Source organism: Oncorhynchus nerka, linkage group LG11 (assembly GCF_034236695.1).
Source record: "Oncorhynchus nerka isolate Pitt River linkage group LG11, Oner_Uvic_2.0, whole genome shotgun sequence".
Taxonomy (NCBI): domain Eukaryota; kingdom Metazoa; phylum Chordata; class Actinopteri; order Salmoniformes; family Salmonidae; genus Oncorhynchus; species Oncorhynchus nerka.
In genome coordinates this window covers 52,612,007-52,624,200 of record NC_088406.1, presented here as the reverse complement: position 1 = coordinate 52,624,200, position 12,194 = coordinate 52,612,007, and the positions used below count along the sequence as shown (strand labels likewise).

The 12,194-nt window shown below is 41.1% G+C and overlaps 1 protein-coding gene across 1 annotated transcript in view; it reads left to right on the top strand.

Annotated features, from left to right (window-relative positions):
- Nucleotides 1-111: 111 nt before the first annotated feature.
- The window catches only part of arhgef12a (Rho guanine nucleotide exchange factor (GEF) 12a), a 71,964-nt gene continuing 59,881 nt past the window's right edge, over nt 112-12,194 (top strand). The window contains 1 exon segment of the mRNA XM_029673202.2: nt 112-1,798. Coding sequence (XP_029529062.2) covers nt 1,767-1,798 — 32 coding nt within the window. The 5' untranslated portion in view covers nt 112-1,766.

The window sequence follows — 12,194 nt, the reverse complement described above, 5'->3', positions numbered from 1 at the left end:
TCCCATCTGCCAATGGCATCCAATTAGACACCATAATGAAAAAGGCAAATGTATTATTATTATTATTGTTATTATTTATGATAGTCTGGCATGTTTTTTTTCGGCGGAAGTAGACAGACGCAAATTGGGAGCTGTTGGCCAGGGCGTAGTTATCCTGATATTTAGTGAAATTGTAGAATGTCGTGTATTTTTCTCCTCAATAACACATCTGGAAACACATTCTAATAATCACATTATTCTAAAGTGATAACCGGCTCAGTGTTTATTTTTTGTAAATGAGATAATTATTTTGTTAGCTAGCTATCCTTGTTAGCATAGACGTCCAAGGGAATTCTGCAGAGGAACAACTCAATTTGTCTGAATTCTGGAAACATGGAGTCAACGAAAACTGCGCTCTGTTAAGTTCTGTGGATGTTTGCAACCCGAAGGAGATCTACAAAAACATTTGAAACGGTTCCTTAGGTCGTGAGGACTTCATATATATTCGCCGGGACACGTTTTATAATTTTTGCTACGCTTGTTTTGGGAATTCTTTTTTTGGGAATGACATTCAGAATTGTCGGAGCATAAGAAGCGAAGTTTTCTAGTTACTGAAAGTGATCCCGTTTTCGTTGGTACAGTAGATAGCTAGCTAGCCATCGTTGGCCGAGACTCGGCAGCAAGGTACAGTAGTTAGCTGATGTATTCATTCGGCTGAATTTCAATGATTTACTTTGTTTCTTAGCCAGCTATCACTCTTAACTTTTATGGAAAACGTATATTATTGGACACGTTTCGAGTCTACTGGAGGAAAAGCCGTTGGATGTTCCACTCCCTGGAGTTAACTAACCGCTAGCTAGCGTTCAAGCTATCTGAATTGAAGCTCCCAACAAATTTAGAGGGGCACATTGGCTAGCAAGCTAAATAGTGCAATAGCTAGCTGGGGGGGGAAACAATGCATTTGCTATAGCTAGCTGATCAAGCTAGGAATATTACGTAGTTTGTTATTTTGATGCAATAATTACTAATGGTTATCTAGTTAATTCCCAACACGGGTTTCAACTCAGACTTGTCGGTTTTTAGAAATTCTCATGGTCACGAGGGGCTGGCTGCTCGTCTACGGATAAAGGCAAACCTGGAGGCTGGGAACACCAAATGGGACTGACTCGATTTTCAACATCTTTAATTTTTTTTTTTTTTTTTTAAGATACGCTGGCTGTTACTACACCAGGCACAGGTAAACTGGTTGTATTTTCTATAGGGCGGAAACAGTTAAAGTGGAGCCTGTTCCCTTGGAAAATATTGATACAACGCATCATTGTCAATAGGAACATCATCCCCGACCCTGGTGTCTTGTGCGATAAAGTGGAGAGCTGCACGACGTAAGACTAGAGCTTATTAGAGGTCCTGATTTATCTCAAGAAATTGCTACAGTAGCGAAAATAGCATTATCGTCAGTGGCTTCACTGAATACGTACCATTTCACTGCACATGATTGCAAAACTCTTACATTGAGGTATTGAATTCAGTATTAGGACATACCCAGACATTTATTTTTCACTGGGAGTCTATCGCCGACAATTGAAGGTGTTTTCATGACATTGTTATTTGGAGATTCCGCTCTCAATGTTGTTGATTTTTTGTTGTTGTTGATGTCATCACCTTTTTCAATCATCTCTTCAACATAGACGGATGTTAGGGGAGGGCTATTCAAAGAGTCTGTCTTATCATACTTTGGAAAATGATAATTGGATATAAATCCCAGCAAATCTAGAAACGGAAGCCCAATGAGTGACACACAGTCCAGTATCACTGATAGGTAAGTACAACCTTTTCTAGGCATTATGTAAACACACTTCACAATGTCATTGAAGGCTGCGTGCCTCTTGGCTCCTGTACTTATGCACCTTTGCTTCATCAGACATGTTATGTTTGATCTCAAGTCTTGTGAAAGCCTGCAAGGATTGTTATGGCCACTATGGGAATTTTCTACCGGCTGCATGCAAGTGGCAATTCTTCTCATGTTATGTTATGGCCAATTGTTAGTTTCTGGAGTCAGCTATAGATTTTTTTCTATCTCCCATATGGAATAGCCTAAGCTATATACCAAGCTGTATGTAAGTAATTTGTATTAAATGTGTATTAGTACTGAATGTAACTCAATATGTATTCCATCAACCCAGGCAAGTAATGTTGCTCTATTTCAAAATGATAAACCAAAAGGCAGTTCTATGTGGGGCTTTATTTTTCATTGCAGTGTTGTTTTTAAGTAGCACAATAACCCCCAATCTATTTTCTCAACCCAGCACTCTACTCAATTCTCCAATTTGTCACACCACTGAAATGGCCCTTTTTGGTAGGGGCAGACCTCTGACCATTTACCATGATTTTGGCACAAACAACCATTTTAAGTTAGAAAGAGGTCTTGAGCAGGTTGTTTTTGCACCACCAAGAGTGAAAATGGAATTTGATCTGTTCCAAGAGCATCAGCCACAATCATGGCAGTAGTAGAGCTGATGAGGCCTGACAGCCAAATGAAGGAATGGTGCAATTGTGTCCTCTGCACCTGAAATCCACTTTCCTGCAAAGAAGGAAATTAACAGACCAGATATTCTGTGTGTAGGCTCACCCTGTAGCCTGTACTGGAAGCTGTTTCATTCATCTTATCCAAAATAGAGAAATTACGTTTCCAACATGAGTAGTCTTATGGGGTGTTTTGAATGAATAGGATGCTACTTGGTCAAGCCTAGTAAAAATAATTCACTCTTCTCTCCTCTGTGAGCTGCATTTTGTTTATGCTTTGGCTTGTCTAAAGGCAACAATACACTAGACAATTTTGCTTTCTACGGGCTCTAACCATCAGAGAACCTCACATTTAACGATTCAGTCAGTCCAAATTGTAGTGACCTAGTAATCGGTTTAGTACATACACCTGGCCGCACCTCTGTGGCAGTACGATTTGGACAATTGGGCCAGAATCAGGCTTTACTTGCTGGGCAGGTTTGCACATGTGCAGGCCTAGTAAGGAAACCATCATAGCAACTGAAGAAGCATAACAATGCGCATAGAAGGAACGCAACGCAACGTGGATTACTGATGTCCTGTTCAGTTTGAGAGCACGAAGATGAGTACTGGAGGTAAACTTTGATAGCTTGCTGCTGCTATAATTGATTTGAATAAACACTATGTTTTGTTGCCCATGGTTAAGCTATTTATCAGAGATGTTGCCGTCACAATAAGCCAGATTTGAGTAACTTACACAACTTGCATTACATTGAAGTGGCAGCCGCGGCACAATCAATCAGAGATGGACAGCGCATGGGTGCTGAAATTAGGCTTCATTTTAATTTGATTTACTAACAACTAGGGCTTAGTGTTGAAACCAATTTCTTGTTATTTAAGAAATAAGAGCTAGGGCTGTGGCGGACATACATTTTGTCAGCCGGTTATTGTCATGCAATTGAGTAAATGTCACAGTAATTGACCTTTAATTAACATAAACACTTTTAGCATCTCCAGGCCTCCACAAATATAAGCCGCTGATGCGTGCCTTTTGGAACATCTACATTTTTTAAAGTATAAAAATCAATTTAATATACATCACAATAAATTAATTATTTATTTTAGGCAGGTCTAAAGAAACATGATATGAAGAAAATCTATTTCAGAAGAACAGAATTAGTTACTTGGCTTACTGTATGTTATCTGGTTATATACCATCCCATAGGCTGTAGGCTAGGACAGACCATTTTTACGCGCTACAGCACTCGTTTGGCCCGTTTTGTGAGCTTGTGTGGCCTACCACTTCGCGGCTGAGCCGTTGTTGCTCCTAGACATTTCCACTTCACAATAATTTGATTACCGTTGAAGCTCTAGCGGGGCAGAAATTTGACACACTGACTTCTTGGAAAGGTGGCATCCTATGATGGTGCCACTTTGAAAGTCACTGAGCTCTTCAGTAAGGCCATCCTACTGCCAATGTTTGTCTATGGAGATTGCATGGCTGTGTGCTTTATTTTATACACCTGTCAGCAACGGGTGTGGCTGAAATAGATGAATCCACAGATTTTAAGGGCTGTCCACATACTTTTGAAAAATTAGTTTAGATTTAGAATGTCTCGTTATCAAATGGGCAGGGGGGAAAAGACAGATGCCACTTTTCTGCATGTTTGTTTTTCAATCATGCCAGGTAGGCTACTCCAGTTATTTCACTCCATGCATAAACCACTGTGTGAGGAGCATGCACTCTCGCTGCATGACCGATGATATTCTGGCCAAACTCCATATGCCATGGGCTCCCCTACCCTGTTCCTGCAGCTTCCCAGTGTTTTTAATTTGGGAAACCAAGTGAAATTTGTTCGGGAACATCGTAAGTAACATGTTTTCACGAGGGATGCAAGAATCGGACGATATTAGCTAAAAATGGCAACATGTTTCGGCCGATGTCTAGTTTAACGCCGATTTGCAAAACCTATGTCAAAACTGTTGTACATACCCATATAATGTAATGATGCTACGTAAAATTTTACGCTATACGTGCAACACAGCATTCCTAAACTAGCCCTCTATGTCTGCTGTGTGGATCGAGCAGTCAACAAGTCGAGCAGTTATTTGAAAGAATAACAACATTTCAGCGTTACAACTTAAAGGCGAAATCCATTAAAGCCAAGATAATGAAATCCATTGCCCTTGACAATCAACCGTTCTCTGTTGTGGGTGATGATGGCTTTCGCCGACTGGTCGACCACCGGTACACACTATCATGTGCGCTATTTTTCAGATGTTTCCCTACCGGAGTTACACAGTAATAGCGTCACGTCATTAGCTTCACGACATACATACTATGGAACTCCGTTTGGGTCTTTGCGTGTCAAAAAAGATACAGTAGCACAGTCAAGCTGTGCAAACACCGGCCACGAACGGTACCTTTTTTGACACGCAAAGACCCAAACGGCGTTCCATAGAAATCCTGGTTGAGAATGAAGCCACTGATCAAATGAAAAGCGAAACAGCACAATAAGTAAGTGAAAGAAATAGGTAAGAAATATTAAGTTGTACTGGTAATGGGGACAAATGTAAATGCCAACAAAATTACTTTTTTTTGTCAATTAAGAACAAATTCTTATTTACAATGACGGCCTACCCCGGCCACACCCGGACGGCGCTGGGCCAATTGTGCACCGCCCTATGGGACTCCCAATCTTGGCCAGATGTTATACAGCCTGGATTCGAACCAGAGACTAGTGAGGCCTCTTGCACTGAGATGCAGTGCCTTGGACCTCTGTGTCTCTGTGTGCGTGAACTATTTAACTGTACTAGAATGCTTAAGGCCGCAAAAATGTTAAATATCGGTATCGTTTTTTTGGGCAAGAAAAATATCGGATATTGGTATCGGACAAAAATGTAATATCTGTGCATCACTAGTTTTCGCAAAACAAAAGCTATTTCGTTAAACTGTTGACCGTCCCCTTCTCTACTAGCTTTAGAAAGGAATGAAGGAAAGACTGGAGGAGATGGGAACACTTGGTGGTGAGCTATTTATTCTGTAACTAAAGTTAATGTCACTCTATTAATTATGAAAATATAAAAAATGCCCTATTACTAGGCTATTCAAAATCAAATACAAATTCACTGTCATTGTAGGCTAACTCTGTAAGCAGTCCTTCACAAGCAATAAACAAACTGTCGCCTAGGTCTATACATTCTCTCCCAGACTCATGGATAGAAAGTTTGGAGCGAAGCATGAGGTAACCAGTACATCCATTATGCATAATAATACAGTCCACACTTTACTAGAATTTGTTTAATTTTGGAGTTATAGGCTAGATCAATTATGCACCAGACATTTTAAGTCTGTTTTTTTCTGCTGTGTACAATATGTGGTAGGCTATCTATTGTATAATATACACAGGCAGTTAGAAAAGCCAAGGCTAGCCTTTTCAAGCAGAAATTTGCTTCCTGCAACACAAACGCAAAAAAGTTCTGGGACATTGTAAAGTCCATAGAGAATAAGAGCACCTCCTCCCAGCTGCCCACTGCACTGAGGATAGGAAACTCTGTCACCACCGATAAATCCACTATAATTGAGAATTTCAATAAAGCATTTTTCTACGGCTGGCCATGCTTTCCACCTGGCCCACCCCTACCCCGGTCAACAGCACTGCACCCCCCACAGCAACTCGCCCAAGCCTTCCCCATATCTCCTTCTCCCAAATCTAGACAGCTGATGTTCTGAAAGAGCTGCAAAATCTGGACCCCCACAAATCAGCCGGGCTAGACAATCTGCACCCTTTCTTTCTAAAATGATCTGCCGAAATTGTTGCAAACCCTATTACTAGCCTGTTCAACCTCTCTTTCGTGTCATCTGAGATTCCCAAAGATTGGAAAGCAGCTGCGGTCATCCCCCTCTTCAAAGGGGGGGACACACTCTTGACCCAAACTGCTCCAGACCTATATCTATCCTACCCTGCCTTTCTAAGGTCTTCGAAAGCCAAGTTAACAAACAGATCACCGACCATTTCGAATCCCACCGTACCTTCTCCGCTATGCAATCTGGTTTCAGAGCTGGTCATGGGTGCACCTCAGCCACGCTCAAGGTTCTAAATGATATCTTAACTGCCATCAATAAGAAACAATACTGTGCAGCCATATTCATTGACCTGGCCAAGGCTTTTGACTGTCAATCACCACATCCTCATCGGCAGACTCAACAGCCTTTGTTTCTCAAATGATTGCCTCGCCTGGTTCACCAACTACTTCTCAGACAGAGTTCAGTGTGTCAAATCTGAGGGCCTGTTGTCCGGGCCTCTGGCAGTCTCTATGGGGGTGCCACAGGGTTCAATTCTTGGGCCGACTCTCTTCTCTGTATATATCAATGATGTCACTCTTGCTGCTGGTGAGTCTCTGATCCACCTCTATGCAGATGACACCATTCTATATACTTCTGGCCCTTCTTTGGACACTGTGTTAACAACCCTCCAGACGAGCTTCAATGCCATTACAACTCTCCTTCCGTGGACTCCAACTGCTCTTAAATACAAGTAAAACTAAATGCATGCTCTTCAACTGATCGCTGCCTGCACCTGCCCGCCTGTCCAGCATCACTACTCTGGACAGTTCTGACTTAGAATATGTGGACAACTACAAATACCTTGGTGTCTGGTTAGTCTGTGAACTCTCTTTCCAGACTCACATAAAACATCTCCAATCCATAATGATCTCCAATTATCTTTGCTAGCTGGTCACCATAGCTGCTCCCACCCGTAGCACGCGTTCCAGCAGGTATATCTCCCTTTTCACCCCCAAAGCCAATTCCTGCTTTGGCTGCCTCTCCTTCCAGTTCTCTGCTGCCAATGACCGGAATGAACTACAAAAATCTCTGAAACTGGAAACTTATCTCCCTCACTAGCTTTAAGCACCAGCTGTCAGAGCAGCGCACAGATCACTGCACCTGTACATAGCCCATCTATAAATAGCCCAAACAACTACCTCTTCCCCTACTGTATTTATTTATTTATTTTGCTCCTTTGCACCCCAGTATTTCTACTTTGCACACTCATCTGCTGTGAAATATACCATTCCAGTGTTTTAATTGCTATATTGTATTTACTTTGCCACCATGGCCTATTTATTGCCTTTTCCTCCCTTATCACCTGATTTGCTCACATTGTATATAGACTTATTTTTCTACTGTATTATTGACTGTATGTTTGTTTTACTCCATGTGTAACTCTGTGTTGTTTATATGTCGAACTGCTTTGTTTTATCTTGGCCAGGTCAAAGTTGTAAATGAGAACTTGTTCTCAACTTGCCTACCTGGTTAAATAAAGGTGAAATAAAATTACAATACAATCATTATTTTAATTCAGGTTTTTTTTCGGGCTTGGGCTCACATATACAGTGGGGCAAAAAAAGTATTTAGTCAGCCACCAATTGTGCAAGTTCTCCCACTTAAAAATATGAGAGGCCTGTAATTTTCATCATAGGTACACTTCAACTATGACAGACAAAATGAGAAAAATAAATCCAGAAAATCACATTGCAGGATTTTTTTATTAATTTATTTGCAAATTATGGTGATTAATTAACCAGATTCCTTTTTATACGTATTTCCTAAGGTGTCAACAGCATTTTGACATAGTTTCACGCCTTTGTTGAAGAATGAGCGTAAACGACTACATTGCGTAAGTGGCCAGCTGAGGGCTCTCTGAGTGATTCTTGTGTAAAAGACAGAGGTAGTCATTTTTCCTCTCGCTCCTACTGAAAAGTAAATTGTCCCGGTTGATATATTATCGAATAGATATTTGAAAAACACCTTGAGGATTGATTATAAAAAAAACATTTGCCATGTTTCTGTCGATATTATGGATATAATTTGATTTTCTTTTCGGCGTTGTCGTGACCGCTATTTCTGGTGGATTTCTGAACATTACATGATAAACAAACAGGTATTTTGGGTATAAAAATAATCTTTCTGGAACAAAAGGAACATTTGCTGTCTAACTGAGAGTCTCGTCAGTGAAAACATCCGAAGATCATCAAAGGTAAACGGTGCTAGCTGGACATAATGCTATGCTAGGCTATCAATAAACTTACACAAACGCTTGTCTTGCTTTGGCTGTAAAGCATAATTTCAAAATCTGAGGTGACATGGTGATTAACAAAAGGCTAAGCTGTGTTTCACTATATTTCACTTGTGATTTCATGAATATGAATATTTCCTAGTAATATTTTTTGACCGTTGCGCTATGCTAATTAGTGTAGTTGATGACAGTTCTCCCGGATCCGGGATGGATAGTTCCAATTAATTAACAACACTGTCATCTCAGATTTTCAAAATATGCTTCTCAACCATTGCAAAACAAGCATTTGTCTAACAGTATTGATAGCTAACGTAGCATTTAGCGTTAGCATTCAGCAGGCAACATTTTCACAAAAACCAGAAAAGGCATTCAAATAAAATAATTTACCTTTGAAGAACTTCGGATGTTTTCAATGAGGAGACTCTCAGATAGCAAATGTTCAGTTTTTCCTGAAAGATTATTTGTTTAGGACAAATCGCTCCGTTTTCTGCGTCACGTTTAGCTACGAAAAAAAACCTGTATCAAGGATTGTGTAAATCTATCCGCAAGCTCATTAGCATAACACAACGTTAACTATTCATGAAAATCGCAAATTAAATGAAATTAATCTATTTGCTCTCAAGCTTAGCCTTTTGTTAACAACACTGTCATCTCAGATTTTCAAAATATGCTTTTGAACCATAGCTAAACAAGCATTTGTGTAAGAGTATTGATAGCCTAGCATTCAGCATGCAACATTTTCCACAAAAAACAGAAAATAATTCAAATAAAATAATTTACCTTTGAAGAACTTCAGATGTTTTCAATGAGGAGACTCTGTTAGATAGCAAATGTTCCGTTTTTACAAAAAATATTATTTGTGTCGACTAATCGCTCCGTTTTGTTCATCACATTTGGGGAGGGGGAAAAAATATATATTAAGTCATTAAAACGCAAACTTTTTACAAATTAACTCCATAATATCGACAGAAACATGGCAAACCGATGTTTAGAATCAATCAAGGTGTTTTTCACATATCTATCGACGATAAAATCCATCGTGGCAGTTTACTTTCTCTTCTGAAGAAATGGAATCGCGCATGGACCTACAGATTACGCACACAGGACACCGGGCGGGACACCAGGTAAATGTAGTCTCTTATGGTCAATCTTCCAATGATATGCCTACAAACACGTCACAATGCTGCAGACACCTTGGAGAAACGACACACAGGGCAGGCTCATTCCTGGCGCATTCACAGCCATATAAGGAGACATTGGAACACAGCGCCTTCAGAATCTGGGGCATTTCCTGTATGAAACTTCATCTTGGTTTTGCCTGTTGCATTAGTTCTGGGGCACTCACAGATAATATCTTTGCAGTTTTGGAAACGTCAAGAGTTTTGTCTTTCCAAGGCTGTCATTTCCATGCATAGTCGAGCATCTTTTCGTGACAAAATATTGCGCTTAAAACGGGCACGTCTTTTTATCCAATAATGACATAGCGCCCCCATAGGTTGAACAGGTTAAGTAGCTAGGTCACAAATCAGAAAAGCATTCAAATTAATCGTTTACCTTTGATCAAAGGTCTTGTCTTGCCTTTGATCTTGTCTTGATGTTTTCACTCACGAGACTCCCAGTTACACAACACATGTTCAGACCATATACCACGGGTATGACAGAGCATTTGACTTTACTGCTCTGTTGGTAACCAGCTTATAATAGCAATAAGGCACCTCTTTTGTGGTATATGGCCAGTATACCACAGCTAGGGGCTGTATCCAGGAACTCTGCGTTGCGTTTTGCATAAAAACAGCTCATAGCCGGGATATATTGGCCATATGCCACACCTCATCATACCTTATTGCTTAATTAACATAGCTCTCATAAAACAAGCACAAGCCCACGTACTAGTGAGTAACCAGATAATCTTTATATTTCAAGTTTTGCCAACTTGGATCTATTTGCTAGCTAATAAGGCAGAACAGTTGAGTTGCTAGGAACACACCCTTCTGTCCATCTCCAGCTGTTTGAACAGCATGCTAGCCTGTCCACTTTGTTCAGATGTTGAAGTCAAGTGGCCTACCTTATTTCTCAGAATGAGGAGTTGCCAATTCCTTATATAATTGTATTTTATGCTTATTGCACATTTGTAAATCACAGACCAAACAGCTAGTATTACAGCCTTTGGCTAAAATGATGCTAGCGTTACGTGGTACCAAAGTGAGCATGAATTTCCCCATATCAATATTAATTGATACTTTAAACATAAAAGGGTAACTTCACCTCTGAGACATTATTTTACTGTAATATTGTGTTTCGGTGTCCATATGACGGATACTGTTGGACCTAAACTGAAATGCAAATGGTGAGTTGTCAGAGAGGAAGAAGTGAGCTCTCATCTTTGTTGTTAGTGGTAGGGGAGGGGCTTGGTGTGTGTGTATAAACAGAGGAAAAGGGCGAGGCAAGAAGTTACACTTCCCAAAATCAGTCCAAAATAAGCCCAGTGTGTTTCTATTGGCTTATTTTGGACCTAACCTTGTCGCCTGCCTTTTGGACAATGACTCCCATTGTTTGGGTGGAGACATGAGAATCTCGTCATTATGTACAGATCCCTGGCTTAAATGGGAGGTGCACACAGCACAGAAGAAGCGAAGGAGACGAGATTAAAAAGGCATGAGAAAAAGCGGACATAAAACGCTCATTAAAAATAGAAGAAATATCCTTGATTCTTGCGATAAAGACACTCGAATATCACACAAAAACATACATGGGATATAATTGGATATATAGCCCAGCCCTAACAGACACACATACACTAACAAAGAGCCACTCAGCTCAGTGAAGTGCTCTCAGACAGATCCAGCTCAGAGGGGCCCAGCTCCTGAGTTCCCATCAGCAGCAGATATTCATTTTTAATTGGAAAATGAATGTGTTCATGCAAAATGTTTTTTGTTGTTGCATTGAATCTTATTTACATTTACATTTACATTTAAGTCATTTAGCAGACGCTCTTATCCAGAGCGACTTACAAATTGGTGCGTTCACCTTAAGACATCCAGTGGAACAGCCACTTTACAATAGTGCATCTAAATCTTTTAAGGGGGGTGAGAAGGATTACTTTATCCTATCCTAGATATTCCTGAAAGAGGTGGGGTTTCAGGTGTCTCCGGAAGGTGGTGATTGACTCCGCTGTCCTGGCGTCGTGAGGGAGTTTGTTCCACCATTGGGGGGCCAGAGCAGCGAACAGTTTTGACTGGGCTGCGCGGGAACTGTACTTCCTCAGTGGTAGGGAGGCGAGCAGGCCAGAGGTGGATGAACGCAGTGCCCTTGTTTGGGTGTAGGGCCTGATCAGAGCCTGGAGGTACTGAGGTGCCGTTCCCCTCACAGCTCCGTAGGCAAGCACCATGGTCTTGTAGCGGATGCGAGCTTCAACTGGAAGCCAGTGGAGAGAGCGGAGGAGCGGGGTGACGTGAGAGAACTTGGGAAGGTTGAACACCAGACGGGCTGCGGCGTTCTGGATGAGTTGTAGGGGTTTAATGGCACAGGCAGGGAGCCCAGCCAACAGCGAGTTGCAGTAATCCAGACGGGAGATGACAAGTGCCTGGATTAGGACCTGCGCTGCTTCCTGTGTGAGGCAGGGTCGTACTCTGC